This window comes from Sinocyclocheilus rhinocerous, unplaced genomic scaffold, assembly GCF_001515625.1.
Source record: "Sinocyclocheilus rhinocerous isolate Xijiao unplaced genomic scaffold, SAMN03320098_v1.1 scaffold2639, whole genome shotgun sequence".
Taxonomy (NCBI): Eukaryota; Metazoa; Chordata; class Actinopteri; order Cypriniformes; family Cyprinidae; genus Sinocyclocheilus; species Sinocyclocheilus rhinocerous.
This window is the reverse complement of record NW_015644415.1, coordinates 277,688-301,921: the sequence shown is the minus strand read 5'-3', so window position 1 is coordinate 301,921 and position 24,234 is coordinate 277,688. Positions and strand designations below refer to the sequence as shown.

The 24,234-nt window shown below is 36.7% G+C and overlaps 1 protein-coding gene across 2 annotated transcripts in view; it reads left to right on the top strand.

Annotated features, from left to right (window-relative positions):
* The window catches only part of LOC107758337 (caspase recruitment domain-containing protein 11-like), a 35,349-nt gene that overhangs the window by 6,072 nt on the left and 5,043 nt on the right, over positions 1 to 24,234 (top strand). The window contains exons 1-22 of one of the 2 annotated variants that reach the window (XM_016576052.1): positions 6,813 to 6,911; positions 10,326 to 10,541; positions 12,888 to 13,025; positions 13,363 to 13,688; positions 13,850 to 14,029; positions 14,156 to 14,302; positions 16,438 to 16,563; positions 16,660 to 16,854; positions 17,007 to 17,156; positions 17,256 to 17,307; positions 17,450 to 17,556; positions 17,649 to 17,752; positions 18,496 to 18,548; positions 18,639 to 18,774; positions 18,972 to 19,170; positions 19,270 to 19,396; positions 20,512 to 20,752; positions 20,935 to 21,019; positions 21,670 to 21,765; positions 21,873 to 21,993; positions 22,369 to 22,551; positions 23,652 to 23,776. In XM_016576052.1, the coding sequence (XP_016431538.1) occupies positions 10,340 to 10,541; positions 12,888 to 13,025; positions 13,363 to 13,688; positions 13,850 to 14,029; positions 14,156 to 14,302; positions 16,438 to 16,563; positions 16,660 to 16,854; positions 17,007 to 17,156; positions 17,256 to 17,307; positions 17,450 to 17,556; positions 17,649 to 17,752; positions 18,496 to 18,548; positions 18,639 to 18,774; positions 18,972 to 19,170; positions 19,270 to 19,396; positions 20,512 to 20,752; positions 20,935 to 21,019; positions 21,670 to 21,765; positions 21,873 to 21,993; positions 22,369 to 22,551; positions 23,652 to 23,776 (3,093 nt within the window). In that variant the 5' untranslated portion in view covers positions 6,813 to 6,911; positions 10,326 to 10,339. Of the gene's footprint in view, positions 1 to 6,812; positions 6,912 to 10,325; positions 10,542 to 12,887; positions 13,026 to 13,362; positions 13,689 to 13,849; positions 14,030 to 14,155; positions 14,303 to 16,437; positions 16,564 to 16,659; positions 16,855 to 17,006; positions 17,157 to 17,255; positions 17,308 to 17,449; positions 17,557 to 17,648; positions 17,753 to 18,495; positions 18,549 to 18,638; positions 18,775 to 18,971; positions 19,171 to 19,269; positions 19,397 to 20,511; positions 20,753 to 20,934; positions 21,020 to 21,669; positions 21,766 to 21,872; positions 21,994 to 22,368; positions 22,552 to 23,651; positions 23,777 to 24,234 lie in introns of those variants that run through there. The other variant, XM_016576050.1, reaches the window with a different exon arrangement.

Sequence of the window (24,234 nt, the reverse complement as noted above, 5' to 3'; positions counted from 1 at the left end):
AAAGAACATCAAAGAGATAGTCCCATTCTATCCTATCGAATGCTTGGCACGCATCTACTGAAAGCATTACTGTGTCTTTTTCATTAGGTCTCTCATGTAATATATTCAAGACCCTTCTGATGTTATGATAACCTTGTCTTTTTTGTACAAAGCCTTGTTGATCATCATTAATTAATTGGGGAAGATATTTGTCTAATCTTCTAGCAAGTGCTTTACAAAGTATTTTTGTATCACATCCCATTAAACTAATTGGTCTGTATGACAAGCATTCAGTTGGGGGCTTATTTGGTTTTAATATTAAAGTTATTATAGCTAGTTTTAATGAATCTGGGAGCTTTCCAGTAATAAATGATTCCTCATACATGTCAAGTAATGGTCTTAAAAGCTGTCTTTTAAATGTTATTATAGACTAGGTTAGTGATAATTCAGCAGCAAAAGGTACTGTAGAAAAATCATGAGTGCACAATCATTTTACAAAATCTAAACTAGTGAAAAAACATTATTCACATTATAAGTGTTTATATTATATTCACATTATTCACATTATAAGTGTTGGACTAAATCTGGTCAAATGTTACACATTGATCTTTGTATTGTTGTAAAATACATTCATGAAAAACAAGTAAATATATTTATATATAAATGATGCTATAACATTACAATACATTTCTTTTAAATATAGCACAGTAATGAGGCAGCAACATATGATAGATAGGACAGAACAAGAAAGCTATTAACAATCTTTCATTGCGCAAAAGTATTATAACATGAAAGGCTTCTATACAGAGCGGCACAAAGCACTTATGCGCATCCCGTGTGCAGAATGATGCGCTTGAAGCAACACGGAGTCAGAACGCTCTGCATAGAAAAGTTCAACACACAAAGGGAAGAGATATTGAGGCGTAGTGTATTATATCTGTACGATAGAGTCTTTTCTTTGAAAAGTTTTAAATTTCAGTTACTGTGTGCATGAAGAACAATTCATAGTGCTCTCTACTGCAGTGTTGTGATCTAACAGACACCCGGCAGAAAGTAACATGATTTAGAAACAGCACTAAACTCCAGCAAGATAAAGTCCTTTTATGCAAAACCATTGATCTTTATCTACAGATCAAGTATAATTATAGGAACACTGAATCATCTTGGAGAGAGTTTTATTGTCTTGACTGTCGTAACCGAACGCGACACGATGCGATGGAGGATGACTGTCAGCCGCAGAGGAGAGAAGTGTTTACATGAACTTGAATTTAACAACTTAAATATTTATCTGTACCTCACATTAAACTATGGAACGGCTTCAGAAGACTTGGAATATAGTGCACGGAAATATTATTATGCTTTATAATGCTTTTGTGCCTTTCATGGAGCTTAACAATAACACAGAATAGTATACGCACAATATCGGATTTGGATCGGTCTCGTCAGATCGATACCCAATCTGGCAGAAAATGGCAGTATTGGAGCTGATACTGATACTGAGTATCGAATCGGTGCATCCCTAATTTTTATTCAAGCACAAACAGAGATAAGCATTCGGAACAATTTGAGAATTTGGATGTTTCGCTCAGAAACCTAAATAGAAATGTGCGAGCACAGATTTTAATAGTCCACTAATACACATGAAAAGCATGCCATATCAACTACACGCTACACCTGACTGGGGGAGAGTTGAAAGCTCCTGTTTCTGGATTGTGAATGTCATCAGATTGGCTCTTAGGTTCATGTGCAAAGCTTCGTCCCTCACAAAGGTTGAATTGTTAGTGTTTGCTGGATCTTGGATCTGAGTCCAAGCAGTTGCATTACAGCTGGAATGTGCAGACTCATTCTTCAACCCAAAAGAATGGATTTCTTATGGTCCATTTGAAACAAACACATATTTGTGTCATCGATCTGGGCGAGTAGCATTTTTCGAAAATCTCGGTTCCATTTGTACATTCTGTTATCAAGTTTAATTTCAGAATCAGAAGAGCTTTATTACCAAGTATGTTTACACACACAAGGAATTTGACTTGATGACAGGAGCTTCCAGTGCAGAAGAACGTACAGACATAGTGCAGACATACACTATGAAATGTGGTTTGTGATCTAAGGCTGCTATTTGGCCGGCTGTCAATGGCACACTGTCAACAAGAATTCAGGAAGCATGCTTTGATGACTATCTTATTCATTCCTTTGTTTGTTTATTGGCTTATGTGTTTATTAAATAAACTATGTCAGTTTTTGACAATGAAAGGAGTGACTTATTTGTCTCCTCACTTGCAGATAGGGGAGTTTTTGGGAAACTTGTTTGGAAACAGTCAGTGTTTGTTTGACCTTAGTTGCGCAGAAATGACACAGCTCACGGAAGGAAGTACTGTAAATCACATTTTAGAATAATAGTATGGGAATTTACTTTTTATGGGAATTCAATGTAAAAAAAACAAAAAAAAACATTTAACTTATATATTGTTTTACTCTACTATTCAAAAGTTTGGAGTTGGTAAGATTTTGTAATGTTTTTAAAAGAAGTCTTGTATCCTCTCCAAGGCTGCATTTAATTGATGAAAAAAACATTCAGTTGCCGTTCATTTGTTGTGCAAAATATTTTTAGGGAAATCGTAATACATTTCTTTTTCAGAATTCTTTGAATGAATAGAAAGGTTTTTTTATTATTATTATTATTGTGTTTAACGTTATCATTGTCTTTACTGTTGCTTTTTATCATTTTGATGCCTCCTTCCTGAATAAAAGTATAAATTTCTTGAAACTTCATTTCCCTAACTTTTAAATGGTAGTGTATATTTTTATTTATTTGTTTATTTATTTGAAGAAATGAGGGAGTAGCCACATTTTATATTTGACTATAAAATTAATGTAAAATAATGTTTTTAAGATCATGACAAACAAATTGTTCAGACCTTTGTTTAGTGATCTTTGTTCTTTGTTTACTTTGTTTACTCATCTTTGTTCAAATCTCTCTGTTCAAATCAAAATGCCAATGTTGTTTCAAATCTAGGGATGGGTATCGTTAAGATTTTAACGGTATTACTACTCTTACCGATACTGCTTATCGATTCGGTATTTTAACGGTATTCTTATCGGTACTTTTTGTTATATATATATATATATATGCGCGATCTCGCTTCTGAATTGCGAATAGCAAAAATGCGTCATAGACAAATGTTTGAAAAATAGCTGGCGACTCTGGTGAGATAGAATTAGCAAGATAATGTATATATAGCAATAATAAATGTATGTGTGTTGTATTAATTTCTCCAGTACCGATAGCAGAACCGTTAACGTCAGAGCTTATCAATACTCCGGTCTTTCATAATTTAGCCCCGGGACCGATTAAATACCGGGTTTCGGTACCCATCCCTATTCAAATCTCTATAACTTTCCTCTGTGAAACACAAAACACCACAAATTGCAAAATGTACCACAGAACTCCATACGATGTACTGTATGCAATATATTCCTAGTCTTCTGAAGCTTCAGAACATCTTGCTGCAACATCTTATCCTCCTCCTCCATGATTCAAATGTGGTACTGTATAGGGCCTTTCGCACCGCGGGAACCTTTTCATAGTACCAGAACGTTGAACGCCGCGCACAAATGACGACGCTGTCGACCGGCTTACGTCACTTCTTAGTACACACTCTCGGTGCGAATGCAACCCTTTAAATGGTACTGGGAAATAGTTCGCGCAAAATCGTCCCAGTACTTTAGTACTGTACATTTAGTTCTGGAACTAAAGCGGTGCGAAAGGCCCTTATGTCACGCCAATGATGTCAAACTTGGTATGCAATCCTGACACTGCATTTGAACTGAGTGAGATTTAAGAGCTTCAGCAGAGAGGAAGATTTTCTGAATGAAATTTAGGCCTGTTTCGCGTAGAAAGCTATTTCATGCTTTCAGAAGGCTTGTAATATTGCCCATGAGTTCCATAGACCACTTTTATGGTGCATTGTTTGTTTAGTCATTTTTGGAGCTTCACAGTACCCGTCGCTTCTCTCTTTGGTGTTCCAACAGAAAGAAAGTCATGCAGGTTTGGAACCACATGAGGGTGTTTTAAATGATTTTCATTTTAGGTGAACTGTTCCTTTAAGGAAGTAGCGCTCTGTTATGTTTGTGCAATAAGACATGACGTATATCGTTTTTTATCTGACTAAAGTGCTATATTTAGTTTTCTCATCAGCACAGTCTTAGGTAGGTCAGAATACCCTTGGCCCTAATGTTTAGATAAAATTTCAGTCATTGTAAGCAAGGCCACACATCAGACCTGCTGTAGCATGTTTCACTTTCACACAAAACAGCCTGGTACAGTTCCCCTGAACTGGTAGCTTGGAGGAGCAGGGCTGCAGCCCATTGGCTGATGAGGCGCTTTTGGTTTGTGGTTTTTTCTAAAATCGGATGGAGCCACAGGAGCACGTGGTAAGGGCTTCCGCTAGCTCGGTTTCGCGCTGCTCTTCAACATGAGTGAAAATCAATCAAGCAGGGTCCCTCAAGGATAGACAGCAGCGTGGTGCAGAGCTAAACAACCTGTAGATGTAACATACAATTTCACTCTTCTTGGATGCTCAGTGAACTTGAAAAAATTTAAATATTCTTCTGTTAAACATGCACAAAATTGTAGGTCCTAGACTTTCTTCGACCAGGCAGAAAAAATACGCCTTTTTTTCTGACTCAGTCCTATTTACTATATTTTTTCTTTTGAAAGAAACTTATATGTTTATTAAAGCAAGGATGCATTAAATTAATCAGAAGTTACAGTAAAGATATTTAAAATGTTACTATAGATTACTATAAGATTTCTAACAAAATTTATTTTTCTAAAATAGTGTTTTTAACTTACTATTCTTTAAAGATCCTGAAAAAATGTATCACAGTTTCTACAAAAATATTAATCAGCACAGCTGTTTTCAACATTATTAATAATAAAAAAATCAAGCATATTAGAATGATTTCTGATCATGTGACACTGAAGACTGGAGTAATGATGCTGAAAATTCAGCTTTTTCATCACAGGAGTCAATTACATTTTAAAAATACATTCAAATTGAAAACAGTTGTTTTAAGTTTTGATCAAATAAATGCAGCTTAGGTGAGTAAAAAAATCTAACCAAAACCAAATGTGGTTTGAAATCCGCTTCAGATCAGAATTTTATTCAATGTGTCTCAGTCTCAGTGGTCAGATCAGATTCCTGGTAGTTTTTCATTGTTCGAGACATGACGCAAATGTAACATAATACAAAGTGCATTATATATTTAAGAATTGTATCCAAATTCATGCAGTTTCACTCACTTCTCCCATTTTGGAAAATTCATAGTGAATAAGTTGACTTTAGGCAAAACAAAAAAAAGAAACTAAAAGATTATAAATAAAATCAGGGCTGCTGCTAGCCAAATGGGTGCCCTAAGCAGAATAGTATTGTTGTGCCCCCTCCTTCTAAAAAAACAAAAAACAAACAAAAAAAAACCTACTATAAGGGGTCAAAATAGAACTTTAATAAAATATAAAAGTAAATAAATAAATTGTAATTAAATTGTATTATTTATAAATTACAATTGTAGCTCTAGACAGTTACCTATGGCTATGATTTTATTAATACCGTTGTCTGATTGATTTTATAGTCTCAAGCATTCAGAAATCACACAAAATAAAATTAAGCAGTTTTACTACAATAAAACCATGGTTAATTTTGGTAAGGGTTGTGATGTCCATATGTTTTTGTTGAAGAAATTAAAGAGGCTGTAGCATTTCTATCGCAAAAAGGTGGCCAAAAATTTTAAATTAAGTGGATATTTGAATTAAATGTTTGGTCAATATTAAACAAGGATTTGATCATCCTGTCCGTGTAACAACAGCAATTACCAGGCCTTTGGTGCCCTTTGCAGGCATTTGTAATAATGCAAATTGTTTATTTTGTATTACATTATGTATTTTAACAGTGTTATTCAATGAAACCATATGATTATTATTAATTAACCAATCATTATTGCCTCATTGTTTTTATATAATACATTTTAAGTCATGAAAACTAGAATATTAATTCAGATGCATTGTTGTTGGTGGTGAAATTATTACCGACATTAAAACACGTTACTAACGTCAACAGTCAAAAAACGTAGCTACCTGAAAGTGATGCAGGGGCTTCATCTTGGGCTTTTTTATTTTTATTCTGACAGGGTAACACAAATCGACCGAACACCAGACTGCGCTGATGTCGTTTCCTTGATATAGCCTAGTTGTCCATTAATTATAATGATCATTTGTATTCAGCCGAAAACATGAGGTGAGAGCGAGCGTGGGCATGGGCGCAGATCCAGAATGGCGCGTCACGTGTGCTTACTGCCTACTGTGTTCATTATAAAATAAATTTTTTATAATTATATATATATATATGTTAATGTTTAGATTTTTATTTATGTATATGTATATGCTAATATTAATATAGAACGAACGTTTTTTTTTCTTTTTTTGAGCACCTGGGATGGTGCCCCTACCCCACCCCCCGGGAGCTGGTGCCCTACGCAAACTGCGTACTCTGCATAAGGTAGCGGTGGTACTGAATAAAATAAATGAAATACCATGAAAATAAATAAATAATTTAGTTGTCCATCTCTCTTTCCACACTAACAGTGACTTTCAGATGTTGTATGAGAAAGTCTGTAGGCACCTAGACACCGATGTAGATGCACTATATGTATATTGACTTACTCTGGTAAGTGGAAGTTGATCTGATAATCTGAATTTAAATATACTTCAAGTTCAAAATGAGTATCACTTCTGCTGTGCAACTGTAAATGTGTTCCCAACATTTCTCATTTTTTTATGAGGCTGAGTTAAACACCTGCTAATGAAAAGGGGAAGTGAAGAGCGCTCTCTTACTCACTAACTCCAAAATAAGTCAAGAGGAAATCTGGTCAAGGTATAAGACGGGGTTGGGGTGGACTGCGTGTTTGTGTGTCTGTCATGGTGAACCGCTGTATGTGATGCTTAATTTTTGACTCGGCTGAGTCACGTCCTGACACGAACACCAAGTGATACAGTAAATCGCTGTTAATCATTGTGCTAAAATGTGAAGGGAGAAACCCATAGTTTCCCAAACAAGAGCGATTTTGATCTCGTAAAGGGGGGCGTTTTCATCGTGGGTGAGTGCTCTCGCCCTCATTTGCTTTCAAAACTTTACTCCCACACTCACTCCCATACGTTTCTCTGATTTCCAAAAATGAGAAGCTGTCTTTGTTTTTTTTAACTACAATGGATGCTGATGGCTAATATTAGATGTATGACTTGCTGTGGCACATCCGACATGCCTTCATCCCTCCCACATCAGACTGACTGCATACTGCACTTAAAAATGGCAAATGCTGGCTAAAGACTGCAGTTCTTCCTTTCGTTTAAGCAGAAACCTACTGAGGTCTGATCAAAAGTCTGCTGTCTGGTAAAGATGGGGAAGTGAGGCCATTATGATCGCGTTTGCATTCGCATACGTAGCTGTTCTAGAGCCTGGGGGGCAAAAGCGAAAGGGCAGATATAGAAATGGAGCTTGGGATGATAGATACACAGAAATATGCAAAAGCGTGTGTGGGCATATCAGTAGTAACGGTTTGATTTAATTTGCAAAGGACTATAGAGCACTGGTGAACAATGCTGGTATTATTGCAGCCGAAGGGGGCCGACTGCACATTCAACATGTGTGTTCGCCACAAAAATTTGTTATGCAGAGCCCTTTGTTAATAGGTTGGGTTACACTTTATTTTGATAGTCCACTTTAGACATTCTACTAACTGTAAGTAACTTTGCAACTGCATGTCAACTAACTCTCATCAGAGCATTTGTAGACTGTTAGGTAGGTTAGGGTTAGTAGAATAAGTTGCCGTACTTGCTAAGTTACTTATAGTCAGTAGAATGTCTGTTGAGCAACCATCAAAATAAAGTGTTTTGTAGATATTAAGCAGACAGTCTACTAATACTTTAATGACTGCTAGCTGACATGTAGTTGCAAAGTTATTTAAGTACGTAGTTGAATGTCTAAAGTGGACTATCAAAATAAAGTGTTACCATAGGTTGCTGCAAATTAATTTACATTTATGTCTCACAGAAAATCAGGGAAAATATGAGAGGTCTTGAACATTTTTTTGTCAGGAGTAAATTGGCTCAAAGGTCAGAAAAAGACACAAAAACACATAGTTTTGTCTCTTCAAAGTAGGTGAGACATCAGAGTGTTCTCCCCAGAGAAAGTCTCATCATTTATCAGTTTCATTGTGATTTAGTTTCTTCCAAAGAATGGAGCTGTGATATGGTGACTGAGTGAGTTATGCTTTTTCGCCATCAGTCTAATCTAATGAATCGGGACTTGTGTACACTTGTAAAAATCTTAAAAGTTTCAGTTTTCAATGGGCCAGTCAGCTTTGAGCTCCAAACTAGTTCAACATCATTGAAATAGGTGAATTTCTTTATTTGCTACTGTATTTGGGTGGTTGTTAGGCGGTTTCTACATTGCTCTTCATTTTGCAATCGAGTGTCAATCTGTCCAAGAGCTGTTGACATAGGTTACGTTCCTCTGTTGTTTCCTCTGTGCGTGTGTGTGTGTGTTTTTTTTTTGCAATTGTTGGTCTACGTAGTTCACACCAAAATGAAAATTTTGTCAAAATGTACGCACCCTAATGTCATTCCAAACCTGAATGACTTTATTCTGTGGAACTAAAAAAGAAGATATTCTAAATAAATATCACCAAACCGATTTGGTGACCATTGGCCTCCATTGTATGGTGGGAAGAAAAAAATCTGTGATCCAGGTATACAGTTGATGTGTATGTGCTGCAGCCATCAGATATTCAGAAGACTATCAGCTCAGTTCAGCACTAGTGGAGACTAGCTGTCCTCTGTGCTGTCGCTTCAGTCATGTGCTGTCCACAAGGTTTAAAAAAAAAAGATATGGTTTATTTCACCTCTCTGAAACATGACAGTTTGTGATTGCACACAGAATCATGATGCTCGTCCGCAGGACACAAATGTGTTATTATGGTGACACAGAGCCGCCACAGCTGCAGGTCACTCTTGCATGAATTGTGTTTTATTGTTGACATTTGTGAAGATTTTTAAAGGCAATAAATGGGTATTAAAGGTAGTTGTGTGAAAGTAATTCCACAATTGTGGAAACATCATTGTAACTTAAAAAAATTATACATTTGCAAGTGTCAGTGACCGTTTAATAACATGTTTTTGTGTATTGTATGAATCTGCATTTAAATAAACTATAATCAACATTTGAGCAAAACAAGTCAACAAGAAACCCTTTTTGCAACTGAAATGTAGTGCGGTGAGGGATGTTAATGGAGGGATGTTCAAACTTTTTCAGTGGACAAAAATGCCATAAAACAATTTTGAAATTTTTAACTTGTGAGTTAAAAATGATGTGTGCTTTACATTGTATAAGTCTATCACTCACAGCCCCATTTTCATAAGTGTAAAATTCTGTATCTAACCTGACTGTAGCCGGCATGGTCAGTGACGTCAGCAGAAATGGAAGATTGTTTTGAAACAATTTATTATATTTGGGGGGAAAATGTGATTTTTCAAATAAAATTAGAACATAAAACATAATAAAATTAGAACTGTGCTTGTTTGTATGGTACAACATTTTGTGATTATAAATCAATGTGACTCAGTAATCTCAATACTACTAATAATAAATACATAAATATATTAACCAAAATATCACTTTTTTCTAATATTTCACAGTAAAACAAATCAAGTGTTTAATAAAAATAATATAATAATTTTATTTTGAAATATAATTATATTATTATTAAAATGGTGATAATTATGTTTGTCTTAATTTCTTCATTTTTAAACGTTAAACCATCAGACTTTAATTTTGCCACAATGAGCCCCTAAAGCTTCTCTTTTATTGACAGCAGTTGGTTTAGAAGCGTTTCTCATGACAAGTTTGGTTGCATTGTTGCATTCCCAAATGCATGTTATAAGTGACCAAGTCACTCTGAGACACCATTTCATCACCATTTTCTTTTATTTTTTATCATCCCAAAACTTGGTTTTGTTAATCGCGCAGTCCTAATTCTATCTTATTTTTAGTGTTCAGTGCTATATTTTATTTGTAAAAAGAAGCCCAAAAAATCACTCACTTTAGACCATAAAACTACACGAAGAAAGTAAATACGATCATGTCGATCCATTTATGGCTGAATGGATACTTTTATCTTTGTGCATGCAATGACAAGTTTGTTTTTATCTGATGTGCTGTCAATGCTATGGGTGTGAAAGGAGTGTTGAAATAGCGTCTAAAACTACATTCTCTCCCGTTCTTGTCTCATAGAGGCCTCTGCAGGAATGGAGAACGGAGGCTCAATGAACTTGCTAGACTGCGGGGAGGCATCGTGGGAGAATGCCGAGAAGAACCGGTACATATTGTGCCGTTTCATCAACCCCAACAAGCTGACCTCATATCTGCGCCAATGCAAGGTCATCGACGAACAAGACGAAGACGAGGTGCTCAACTCTCGCCTGCTGGAGTCCAAAGTCAACCGTGCAGGTATTATTCAATGTTTTTGTGTCTGCTTAAGCATATACTGTAGAATTGTTGATGATGTGATACGGATCTGCCCAAGGTTGGTTTTGCTCTCCAATCGTATCGCAGGGACATCAACATTCCTAGATGCTGGTGACAGAAAATACTAAACACCGTGGAATATGGAAATGCAAATTCAATGCTGAAAACATTTACATGCAAATCACATCATCAATCAGTTACTCGGTCACCCCATCTTTCACTGTGTTTTTCCAGTGGTGTAATGTGATGATGAATGGACGCTTTTAATCCTGTGAGCTGCCGCTGTAGTTTTTCTTTCCTAACGACTCTTTCCTGAACCTTCGTATCATTTTTCAACTTCCGAACGGCCACAGGCAAAACGGATGACAGGGATTTCGTCCGAGCAGCTTGCTGAAGTCTGCACTGTTTGTTTGTCACAAAGCAGCACATCAAAATGCTTGTTTACCACGGCTGGGATTTTCAAAGCTCCCTAATGATTCTTTTCCTTTTGGGACTGGCACTTTGGCACTTAATACAGAAGATCTTTCAAGTACTTTTTGTGCCAGAACTTTCTCTAGTGAGTTAAAATACAATGCACTGCTTTCATCAAAGACAGATCTGGATCTGGATCTTTTTTCCTTCATTAGAACAGATGAATCGTTCACAATAAGATCACTATAACATCCATTTAGAAAAGAGATTTCCAAAGTAAATTTCCATTTCATTCCGACCTTAATATTTGAAATATATTAAGAAGTATGTATATATGGGTGATTCTATAATTGCAGGTACATTTGGTGTCCAAAGTCATTATTTTTTCTGCTTTTTTTCATTTCAAATAGTTATATTTTGTTATTTTAATAATTTGTTACTCATTATAATGGAACACAAGACATTATAGGCCATAACAATATAATATTTTCTGTGAAAAGTGTCTTATATAGCTGAAAATCATGATTTCTTGTGTCTGAATTAGACAGTGTCATTTCTGTTACCATCAAGCTCTGTTACCAAGGTGGAGTGACAGTGTTGAGAGTATGTAACAGAATTGACTGTCATACACAGAGAAGCACACACTCTCTCTACCTCTCTCTCTCACATACACACACATGACTGTCAATTCTGTCAATACTGTCACTCTGCCTTGGTAACAGAGTTTGACAGTACCAGAATTGACACTTGACTAATTCTGACAACAAGAAATCATGATTTTCAGCTATATAAGACACTTTATATTATATTGTTATATTATATAGTAATCCAAGACAACAAATTATATATATATATATATATATATATATACACACACAGTATAAATTAAAGATGTAAAATTAGATGGCATTTTAGCCCAGAGTGAAAAATTGACCAAAAATTATATATATGACATGACAAAATAATGACTAAATTTAGTATATAAAAAAAAAACACTTTCTGATGATGATTCATCCTGATCACATTAACATGTACAGGTGCATTTCAATAAATTAGAATGTCGTGGAAAAGTTCATTTATTTCAGTAATTCAACTCAAATTGTGAAACTCGTGTATTAAATAAATTAGTCCAGTTCTTCTTCTCCTTAGCCCAGGTAAGACGCCTCTGACTTTGTCTGTGGTTCAGGAGTGGCTTAACAAGAGGAATACGGCAACTGTAGCCAAATTCCTTGACATGTCTGTGTGTGGTGGCTCTTGATGCCTTGACCCCAGCCTCAGTTCATTCCTTGTGAAGTTCACTCAAATTCTTGAATCGATTTTGCTTGACAATCCTCATAAGGCTGCGGTTCTCTCGGTTGGTTGTGCATCTTTTTCTTCCACACTTTTTCCTTCCACTCAACTTTCTGTTAACATGCTTGGATACAGCACTCTGTGAAGAGCCAGCTTCTTTGGCAATGAATGTTTGTGGCTTACCCTCCTTTTGAAGGGTGTCAATGATTGTCTTCTGTACAACTGTCTTCCCCATGATTGTGTAGCCTAGTGAATCAAACTGAGAGACCATTTTGAAGGCTCAGGAAACCTTTGCAGGTGTTTTGAGTTGATTAGCTGAATGGCATGTCACCATCTTCTAGTTTGTTGAGATAGTGAATTGGTGGGTTTTTGTTAAATGTGAGCCAAAATCATCACAATTAAAAGAACCAAAGACTTAAACTACTTCAGTCTGTGTGCATTGCATTTATTTAATACAGGAGTTTCACAATTTGAGTTGAATTACTGAAATAAATGAGCTTTTCCACAACATTCTAATTTATTGAGATGCACCTGTACTATTTAAAGTAATCTTTAAAGGTCACATCAGGTAGAAATAACTTTTTTTCAGTTCAAGAAGAGTAATGCTGCAGTGGTTTTTTGTTTCAGGTCGGTTGTTGGATATCCTGCACACGAAGGGAGAGCGAGGCTATGTGGTTTTTCTAGAGAGTCTAGAGTTGTACTACCCGGACCTCTACAAACTCGTCACTGGGAAGGAGCCTACACGCAGATGTTCCACTATAGTCGGTGAGACACTTTTAAATTAAATGCTACACGCAGATGTTTCACAACAGTCAGTGAGCCACTTTTAAATGAAATGCTGCCCATATAAATGACCTACAACCATGCCTTAAAAATGTTTGTTGCCTTCCACCTGCTTCCCCTCTGAGATGAGCATCTGCCATAAATCCCCTTTCAGATTTGTGCAGTAGCCTTATGAACAATTACTGTGGTGCTACTATGGTACACTAATGGTATCAGATGGTGATAAATGATTACTATACATATAGTATAACAAGAAAATTTTTATGGTACTTTTTGTGCAGTAGTGTTGAATTGACTGTATTTTGTCCTTTTCCTTTAGTGGAGGAGGGCCAGGAAGGGCTAATCCAGTTTTTAATGAACGAAGTCATAAAGCTTCAGCAGCAGTCCAGGGCTAAAGATGTGCAGCGGGTGGACATCATGACCAAATGCCGCACGCTAGAAGATGAGCACAAGAAGCTTCGACTGGCCAACCAGGAGCTGCAGACTTTCCAAGAGCGCTACAATAAGATGAAAGAAGAGCGTAATAACTATAACGATGAACTTATGAAGGTGAAGGATGACAACTATCAGCTGGCTATGCGATATGCCCAGCTCAGTGAGGAGAAGAATATGGCTGTGATGAGGAGCCGAGACCTTCAGCTAGAGGTTAGAGGGCTTCTGCAAGCATTGCAGGACGATTCAAGTCAATTTTTGTCTTCAAAAATCTCCTATATTTACTGCTAAAAGTGATGGGTCACTCATATTTACACGAATGATTTGACTATGTGGGATACAAATGTTGACTGCTGTCTCTCCATTTCCTCTAGATTGACCAACTAAAGCACAAGTTGAACAAGGTGGAGGAGGAGTGCAAAATGGAGAGGAGGCAATCTCTGAAATTGAAGAATGACATTGAGAACCGACCTCGGAAAGAGCAGATATTTGAGCTGGAGCGAGAGAATGAGGTCTTGAAGATCAAACTCCAGGAGTTGCAGTCCATCATACAGGTGAAGACGCTTTTTTGCATAACAGTAAATAGAAGACAGTGAAAAGCAAACAGCTGGGAAAGGTTGCTCAAAGTCAGAGATTTCAGAGTTGTTTTCTATGCTTGTTTTGTTTCTTTTTATGCATAGCCCGGGCCTCTACCTGATTCAGACAAGGCCATCTTGGATATCCTGGAGCATGACCGACAGGAGGCTCTGGAGGATCGTCAGGAGCTAGTCAACAGACTCTATAACCTGCATGAAGAGGTCCGACAGGCTGAGGATCTCCGGGACAAGGTTAGGACCAGCCTTATACCTTGAATAATCATTTCAGCTTCAAGCTCCTTTCCAAACAGTGTATAGCACCTACAAATGTTGGGTAAATACACCATTTTTAATTACTAATGGAACTAATGGTTGCTTTGAAAAAAAAAAGAAAGAAAAAAGACTCACAAAGAAATTTTTTTGAAATTGTCAAATATCAAGATGAAATATATGACCGCTCAAAAGTTTGGTGTCAGTAAGTCTTTTTTGTTTGTTTTACTTTAAAAAAAAAAAGTACATTACATAGATTTTTAAATACTTATTCAATATAATTTTAAATATAATATTCAGCAAGGATGTATTAAACTGATCAAAAGTGACAGTAAAGATATTTTTAATATAATTAAATAAAGAATTTCTGTTTCAAAGAAACAGTTTTCTTAAAATAAATAAATAAACAAATAAACTGTCATCAAACATCCTGAAAAAGAAAATCATGGTTTCCACAAAAATATTAAACAGCACAAATGTTTTCAACAATGATAACAATAAGAAATGTTTCTTGAGCAGCAAATCAGCATATTAGAATGATTTCTGAAATATTATGTGATGCTGAAGACTGGAGTAATGATGCTGAAAATTCAGCTTTATCATAGGAATAAATGACATTTTAACATATATTCAAATAGAAACCAGTTATTTTAAATTGTTATAATATTCACAATATTGCTATATACATGCAGACTTGTTGAGCAAAAGACACTTATTTTTTTCAAGAACATTAAAAAAATCTTACTCACCCAAACTTTTGAACTGTAGTGTTTCTTCTTCGTCTTCTTCTTCTTCTTAATAATTCATTTTTAAAAACATTTTTTATTGTTTGTCTTTGTGTTTTAAACTATCCGGTCCTGTTCTTGCTATGAAAATAGCCTTTGGTGTTGACATGGCATTAAAAAAACAGGAACAACTTTGTGTCTGTATTTAATGAAATAATATAAGTAGGCTTTATTCATATGCAAACTAGATGCATTGCAACTAGCAATTACCTTATCTGCAAGCAATGCAATAAATTTTTGCCAGAATGAGTCATCTTAGATGGCAGCATCACTTTGCTGCCTGCTGTTTGAAACAGTCTTACTACTGCTATGCGTGCACTGACTGTATAGTGCCTGAAAAGGCTGTCTAGGTAGGCAGCTCACTTTTGGCAGAGACCTTAAGCGTCAGGTCATATTGGTCAGTTTTGGTCACATCTCAAATTGATCAAATGTCCTCATAATAAACATGCCAAATGTGCTATTACATTGGCCTCATGGGGGATTAAGTGTATTTAATATGGTCTCAGCATGAGGGTTTTTAGTTGACGGCTAGAAATAATGAAGTGTAGGCAAAGGTTTTTTCTCTTGTCACACATGAACGAGAAGTGACAGAGGCTGATGAGGACTGGCTGCTCTAAGTGGTCCCTTCTGCAATGTGCTGCAGCTCTAATTAGAAGCTCATCTGAAGTGACGTGTGAAAAGTGTCAGAATTCGGGGTAAGACAGGAAGGGAGGGGGAGGGGTGGCGGCAGTGACTTCTTATCACAGTCAGCCCTCTTTTGGAGCTTTTCAAATGTTCTACTCGCAAAAAAATGTGCATTTTAGAGTGTTGAAGGCCTACTTCATCCACAAAAGAATAAAATAACATTTTAGTTAGTCTTGTATAGCTTACCAGCATCTCTCGTAACACTACAACCAAGTTTAATATGTGCGGAATGCTTGTCAAAGCCAGACATCCCACATTCCCAAATATATGTTAGTGTTTGTTTGTTTATTGACATGGAAAGTAATCCTTGTTTGAAAGTGTTGGTGTGCTATGGAAATTTCTGCTACAACAAAATGGAAATTTATGCCGTAGCAGAGCATTTTTCTCTGTAAATGATGAAGCTTTGTGTCTTCGACATGCAGTCAACAAGGTTTGAGTCGCATGAAACTGTTTAGTGTAGAATGATGGTCTGAGGGGTTGGCATTAATAAAGTGCTGAAAAGAAACCCTGCTACAAACTGTTGCTTTTAAATCTTTGAACAGTAAGGTTTCCTCTCAGGGTCATGCGATGCAATTTTGAGTGGTGCCATTTTGCTCTTTATTCTGTTGATGGGTTTAAATGAGAAACGTTTAATCTAATAATGCACAGTACCTGGAAGAGAAGGAGGACCTTGAATTGAAGTGCTCCACTTTGGTGAAGGACTGCGAAATGTACAAGAACCGCATGAATACGGTCATGGTGCAGCTGGAAGAAGTGGAACGTGAGCGGGACCAGGTTGAGTACTAATGTTCCTACTGATGACTTTGGATTAGTTCATTTCCTGTTTCTTTAAAGGGCTATCGGTATAGTATAGTTTTCTCGGTCCCACAGGCTTTCAAGTCAAGAGATGATGCTCAACACCTTGTGTCTCAATGTCTGATTGACAAAGACAAGTACCGCAAGCAAATACGGGAGTTGGAAGAGAAGAGCGATGAACTTCAAATAGAAATCGTACGCAAAGAAGCCAAGATAGTCAACCTGGAGTGCAAACTGAGACGGACGGCCAAAGAAAATGGTTTGGATCAGGTGAGAAATTATCTGTGTGATTGAAAAGTTTAGTGTTTTTCCCCTTTGAAACTAGGTAATGTATATGTAATTTATCACCATATCAGTTATTGGCTGATTGGCTGTCACCATTGAGTGTTTTCTTTTATTTTATCATGATGTTTTCCCCTCAGAGTCTGCCACGAGACATTACTCCACTAATTATAGCTCAGCACTTTGGGCAACCTGATGGAAATACAGGAGGACCTTCAGAGGACTCCGGAGAAGACACTGTTGATGATCAAGAGCCTAAGCTCCAACGCAGAAGTAACCTTAAGGGCAGAGTGAGTACAAACTTGAAGCTATTTTTATTTAATCTCTCATTGTATATTATTGTTCAATAATATTTCTGCATCTCAATGTCTGACATTCTCAATTATTAGATCAATCGACCAAAATCTCCAGCTGCTGGACCCAAAAGTCCTCTATTCCAAGGTAGAATGTTTATTTAAAGAGCTCTGATGGTGCTGTGTGTGAACTTGCAGTTAAAATGTAGTTATTGTGTGGTAATGTTCACCGAATGTTTGCAAAAAGAATTTCCTGTGAGCTTGGTTTCCTTTCATCTCTCATTATATAGCCATGCCTTTCACCAATGGAGATCTGTTAGAACCTGCTGCCACTGACAACACGGGTCTTAACAGTGCCAGTGCAGTGATTTCTCCGGGAGAGATCTGCTGTAAAAATGTAGGCTTTAATGCATTATCATCTATTTGTATATCTCTCCAAGTTGCTTTAATTTGAAGGCAAATTGTGTGTATGTGCTTGTGTCTCTTCAGCTGCGGTGCCGTAATGACAGTATCTTGTCCACCGTGCCAGAGCCTCCAGACCAGAACTCCATAGTCAGGAGAATCAAGGAGAACTCAAACTCTCAATACAAATGGTAATTAAAATCAGAGCTCTGTGTAACATAGACACTGATAAAAGGGAAAGAGTAGACTCTCCATTATTAATGATATGTTTACCATAGTTATTCCATGGTAACCCTTTATTTAACAGTGGTATTTATAGTAAGACCATGCTGACTTCCTATTTTTTATAATAATAACCCAACTAAATATTTTTATGAGACATGTATTATTGCTAAACATTTTAAATACATTTATTTAGTTCTTGCCATTAGTCTTAGATGCTGACTTGGAATAAATCAATAAAATAAATACTAACAATAATAATGTAAACTACATAAATATATGTAATTATAATAAATATATGTAAAATAAGTATATTATTAATATTAGTTTACCTTACATTCAGTACACATTCAATGAAAAATGTGTTTATAGCTAATGCTTTATATGTTACTTTTAGTGTAAAACAACAGTACTTGTTAAGAGTTTTTTGTAGTGTAAAAACTGGTAAACCATGGATAGTTCCTAATTATCATGGTTAGTTTAATGTGTCTGATTTGTATAACACAAACTGTGGTATTTGCTTTTAAAAATAGTAGCCTAACATTATTTTGAAACTGGTGTAGTTGTAACAAAAAGTTAAATGGATATTGTTACTTATTTATGGATTATTTAGAATGCATTTCCACAAAAACAGCAGTTGGTAACTATAGTAAAGTCATAGTAAATTGTTGCTGGCATTGTAGAGTAAAATTTACTGTGCTGTATCTTTCAGTATTCTCCCTTCAGACACTGCAGATACTGACAGTGGAGACAATGCTGACATGGGTATGAACACGCATAAATCATTTATTCTGCCCACTCACCGCTGAATCATACACTTAAGTCTTTGTAAAATTGTCTCTTTCTTTACTATAGATGACCATGACTTAGACATTTCCTCCTACGGGCCTTCATCCATCCATTCATCTTCATCTTCCCACCAGTCTGAGTCAATGGACTCGTATGATTTGGAGCAAGTCAATAACATCTTCAGGAAATTCTCTTTGGAGAGGTATTTTGTTTTTTGTTTTATTTAAAATCATAGTGTTATTTACAATCATTCTTTGAGCACTCAGTGCGGTGAATCAACTTTCCATTTTGGCGATCTTGAGAAAAAAGTCAGTCTTCGTCGTCTCAATTCTCCTCACTGTATACATCTATATTATCACTCCTCTTTGATCTGTTCATGTGTCCTTTTTCGTTCTCCAGACCGTTTCGTCCTTCGTTGACCTCAGGTCCTCCACAAAACCCATTGCGGCCAGTTCAGAGCCTTTTACTCTCTGGAGAAAACCTTCTGTCAAACGTCACTCTGATTGGTGGAAATGATAGTGGCATCTTCGTGTCCTCTGTCCAGTCTGGTTCTGAAACAGAACAGGCCGGAGTTAAAGTCGGACATCATCTTCTAATGGTGGGATTGAACTCCTGCATATGTTCCACAACCAAAAAAAAACAAAAAACTGATGTAGTAGTAGTAATCTTTTCCCATTCGGTTTCATTTATCCCCAAGTTGGAAGGCAATGTTCGTGGAGAAGCTCATAGTGTGGCTTTGGACACCTGCACCAAAGAGGAAGCTCACTGGACCCTGCAGAGATGCACCGGACAAGTGCATCTCCATTACAAGTCCAACTATGATGGTGAGTCCAGACCTCTCTTAAAAGGAAGATGCTTTATTCAAGAGTTCAATGTGCATAGGGGAGGTTAAAAGGTCCACTGTTTCAAAAAGTCCTATGCCACCCTGGAAGGAACCTAATAACGTATTCAGACTAGGTTTGCTGTGATAGTTGGTGTTGACGTTGTTACCGTTGTTAAACCGCCACACCGGTTACTTCACTTGACCACCGCGGCACCGCCCCCCCACCGTCGTTTAGATTTTTTTTTTATAGTAATAAAAATTATTTTGTTCAGTTAGAGAACAGACACTAAAATTAAAGATTAAGATTTAGTTTCTAAACTAAATGCAAAGGCGCCTGTTTGGCAATATTTTGGATTTTGAACAGGCTGTTGACGTTTGCCGTTTATCTAAGGTGATTTTGTATGTTTTTTTAACATTTTTAATAAACTGATTTTTACTGTATTTAAACTTTGTGTAATTTATTTATTTTATTTTACATCAAGGTGTATGCCGTGCTTCTAAACTTTCTTATTCGTTTTGCTAATAAATGTTTCTTATTTATATATATATATATATATATATATAATAAAGTTTTGTTTTAATAATATACTATAATAATAAACTACTCCACAGTGTTTGCTGATTTCCGTTTTTTTATTTTATTTAAACTGTGTGTAAGTTATTTATTTTATATTAGGCCTATAGCATGGTGTATTTTTATTTGATTTGTTAATAAAAGTTCTATGTTTAATATAAGTGACTTGTCGTTGTACCGTTTTGTTGTTGTCCATTCAAGCAATTGACACCAAATTGCAGCTATTTTGAAAGTTAAATTAAAATGCACACAGGCATTTATAAGCTATTTAAAAGTAAAGGAAAGCGAGGAAAAGATGTAAAACCCCAATGAACCCCACCCCCTGGTGATACCGGTATTATGGGTGTTGTCACACGTCGATTAACCGGTGGAAAAATGTTCTCACCGTCACAATCCTAATTAGGACTCTAAAGAAAAGACAGGGCTTTGGTCTTTTAGCCCATGGCTCTGTCTGAATCAAATGTGCTGCTCCTCTTTTTCTATCACACACCATCTTATTCAGTGTTAAGTTGCATCCACAACACTGCTTTTCTTGTTTCCAGGCTACAGGCGGCTGCTGAAGGACATTGAAGATGGCACAGTGGTATCCGGAGACTCTTTCTACATACGTCTCAATCTGAACATCTCCAGCCAGTTGGACAACTGCTCACTGAACGTACGATGTGACGAGGTTCTCCATGTTCTGGACACCATGCACCAGGGCAAATGCGAGTGGCTGTGTGCCCGAGTTGACCCTTTCACCAACAAGGACACGGAGAGAGGCACCATACCGAGCTACTCCAGGTGAGGACACTGGAAAATGAGTGACCATTATAGTGTCGGTTTCAAAACGAGTGTGAACATTGGTCTGTTGCCTGCTGCAGATTGTCTGTCAGTGCGTAGGTGAGTGTGTGGGTGTGCATTTTTATATCTGTTGACTGTGACGAGAAGCTGTAATGTGAACTTAGTTGTCACCTCCTCCCCAGAGCCCAGCAGCTCCTCTTGGTGAAGATTCAGAAGCTGATGTGTCGAGGAGGTCGAGAGGAATTCGACACTCTGCGAGGACTGCGGGTCAGTTCCTTCTGGATTATTGGAAAAACGCGGCCACTTTTGGCTTTCATATTTGTTGATGAGTCAGAACCAACCAGACACAATTTGAATGCCAATGAAAGTGAATATATTTAACACTTTTTGTAGCTTTTTGTGACATCAAAGGGATAGTTCAGCCAAAAATGAAAATTCTGTCGTCATTTACTCACCCTCATGTCGTTCCAAACCTGTTGGACTTTCTTCTGTGGAACATAACTGTTTTTGTCCATCTAATGAAAAAGTATCTTCTTTTAATGTACTGTCAACTGTGGATCTGAGTCCATTTAGAATGTCAGTCAACACCTATTGGAGCAAAACAGTCGTAATTTAGTGTGTGAACCTGTCTTTGACCCTCAGAATTAAACAAGCTGTTTGTTCTGCACCTTTAAGATGTATTAATGCAAATTACCTCTGTTATAATTGGCTAACCTCCCTATTACTGTAGTTCATGCTGTTGTTCATCAGGGTTGCTGAATACAGTGTAGGTGTTGTGTGTATGGTCATATGTCAGATAAATCATAGTCATGATGTCATGCCATAGTCAGTGGTTTTTGGAATGACACATTTTTCATAAATTATCTTTCCATGTCTTCCCTTCTAATGAATTCTCTCGCTTCTGTTTGTGCTCACAGAACACTCTACAACCTGAGGAGCCCACACCATCTCAAGATCCCAAGTCTAGTCCACGTCTGTCCAGAGCCAGTGTCTTCATCTTTCAGTTATTACAGGTAACAGGTCCTCTTGAGTTTGCTCACCCTGCCATAGTGCTGAGGTCTTACTGCAGGTAGGAAAAGAGCTGAGACTTGCTGAGATTAAAAGAGATCCCTGGTGTCAGTTTGTCAGCAGGGTGGATAACAAGTACAAGAGGATGAACAGCAGTGAGCGTGTCCGCATTGTCAATGGAGGAAATCCATCATCAGTTTCCAGACCAGGTTTTGAAACACTAAGGCCTGAGGGTAAGACTGCCCACCCTCATCTTTACCTGTTTATTTCGAAGGAATCTTTACAGTGGATGCCATGTGGCCAGGCTTCGTACTGTCATGAAAATGAAACCTGAAAATGTTAGGGAATTTTTAAAGCTTAATGTCCAGAACTGAAAAATAGTGTAAATGTAAAAAAATCATAAATAATATTTTTTTAGTTATGCTCTAAATTGTTTAATTAGCCCTTTTGAGCACAATCCCCAAACAATTATTTTCTAACTTGGTTAAAAGGAATGAGAAACCAATGCTTTCTTATTCACAGTGCCGCACATGTCCATTTTTAGTGTTTATGCTGAATTACAGTAAACTGCTTTCAAAGCTGACCCGTGAACTGTTTCTGTTTTTCAGACGCATCTGACCCAGAGAGCGACTTAAACAAGAGCTTGAATCTGATCCCATATAGTCTAGTGACCCCACAGCAATGCCAGCGCAAAAGACCCGTCCTCTTCACCCCCAACATCCTAGCCAAGACCATCGTCCAGAAGTTCCTTAATCTTGGAGGTGCTATGGAGTTCAATATATGCAAACCAGGTAAAAGTGGGTGGAGGAAGGTTGTCCTGATTATAGCAGCAGACTGTGGTGATGATAGAGATATTGTTCTGTAAACAGAAAAAAAAAAAACAGTAGCTGCCATTATTAACTATAGGTCACATATATAGGTCTTTATTTTAATTTGTTCCATGACTTCAACTCTTATGTCACAGGCAACAACCCACTCAGTCTATGTTTAGCACAAGGTTTTGAATGTATGTAAGAAACATCAGATAAATCCAGCTGTTGCAGTTAGAAAATCATTATCAGTTATTAATGTTGAGTGGGTTGTCAGTAAGGCTGGGGATAGAGATCAAATAATAATAATAATAATACAAATCAAATAATTAATGCAAACAACACATTAAAACAAAAAGTTACCTGAGAACAATGTAGTTTTCTGTAGAATGCAGTGGTGTTATGGCATTGTTGGATGTTATTTTAAAAACTCATTAGATGGCATAATTTATTGTTAAACCCAACATTTAAGAACTGACTACTGATCAAGTAAAAAATGATGAATAATGCTTAAAAATCATTTTAACCAATTATTGGTCTATCTTTAACCATCTTTAAATAATAAAAAATAATCAAGTAACAGGGTGAAATTGATGAAATTCAGTTTAATTAATGGTTCAAGAAGATCTGTACTCTTTTTTGCTATACTGCTGCTGAATCTGCAGTGTCGTGTCAAATAAGAAATCAGCTTTAGAGTTCAGCTAGGCACCGTAGTTAGATTCATGAATGAAAGGATCCTATTAGCATATTCTTTAAATGAATCACAAACAAGTCTGTATGAGTTAATGTGTTCTTAATTAGAATGTGACACTTACGTGTAATTACTGACTGGCTGTTCATATGTGACTGTGTAGGACTGCACATCCCTAGCAGAGTTGAATTGTAATGGTGCTTTAATAAATTGGGGAATCTTCAAAAGTAACAAAATAATAATAAATGGAATCTTTAAGAAACTGGAATTGATAATAGTAATTGAATCAGAACTACAATGTATCAAATCCTTACAATGCACTCCCTAGATGCAAGCAATGTTTTCCTTGACATGCCTACTTACAAGAACTATTAATTCATCTTCTTTTCAGACATTGTGACAAAAGACGAATTCCTCATGAAACAGAAGATAGAGCCCATAATTTATTTCAAAGAAAAGCAGGCCTGCACATATGAATGCATCACCCCAGAAAACATCGAAGCGGTTGCCTTCAAGGTACAGTAATAAATGTTCTTTTCAGAAGAATTTAATAATAGCTAAATTATGTTTTTGCTTTTATGTGCTGTCATTTCTTCTGCTTACTCAAGAAGCTTGTCAGATATTTATGTGTTCTCTGTTTTGCCAAGCAGTATCATTTTGAAGCGCTTCCTCTTGGTGAGAGCTTAACCCGTTCCTAGAGACACAAATGGGATTGTCACACTACACCTAGCCCAACTTCCTAACTACCAGTTAAAGGGATAGTTCACCCAAAAATGAAAATTTGATGTTTATCTGCTTACCCCCAGTGCATCCAAGATGTAGGTAACTGTTTCTTCAGTAGAACACAAACGAAGATTTTTAACTCAAACCGTTGCAGTCTGTCAGTCTTATAATGGAAGTGAATGGGAATCACGGCTTTGAGAGTAAAAAAAAACGTACACAAACAAAACCAAATTAAACCCTGCGGCTCGTGA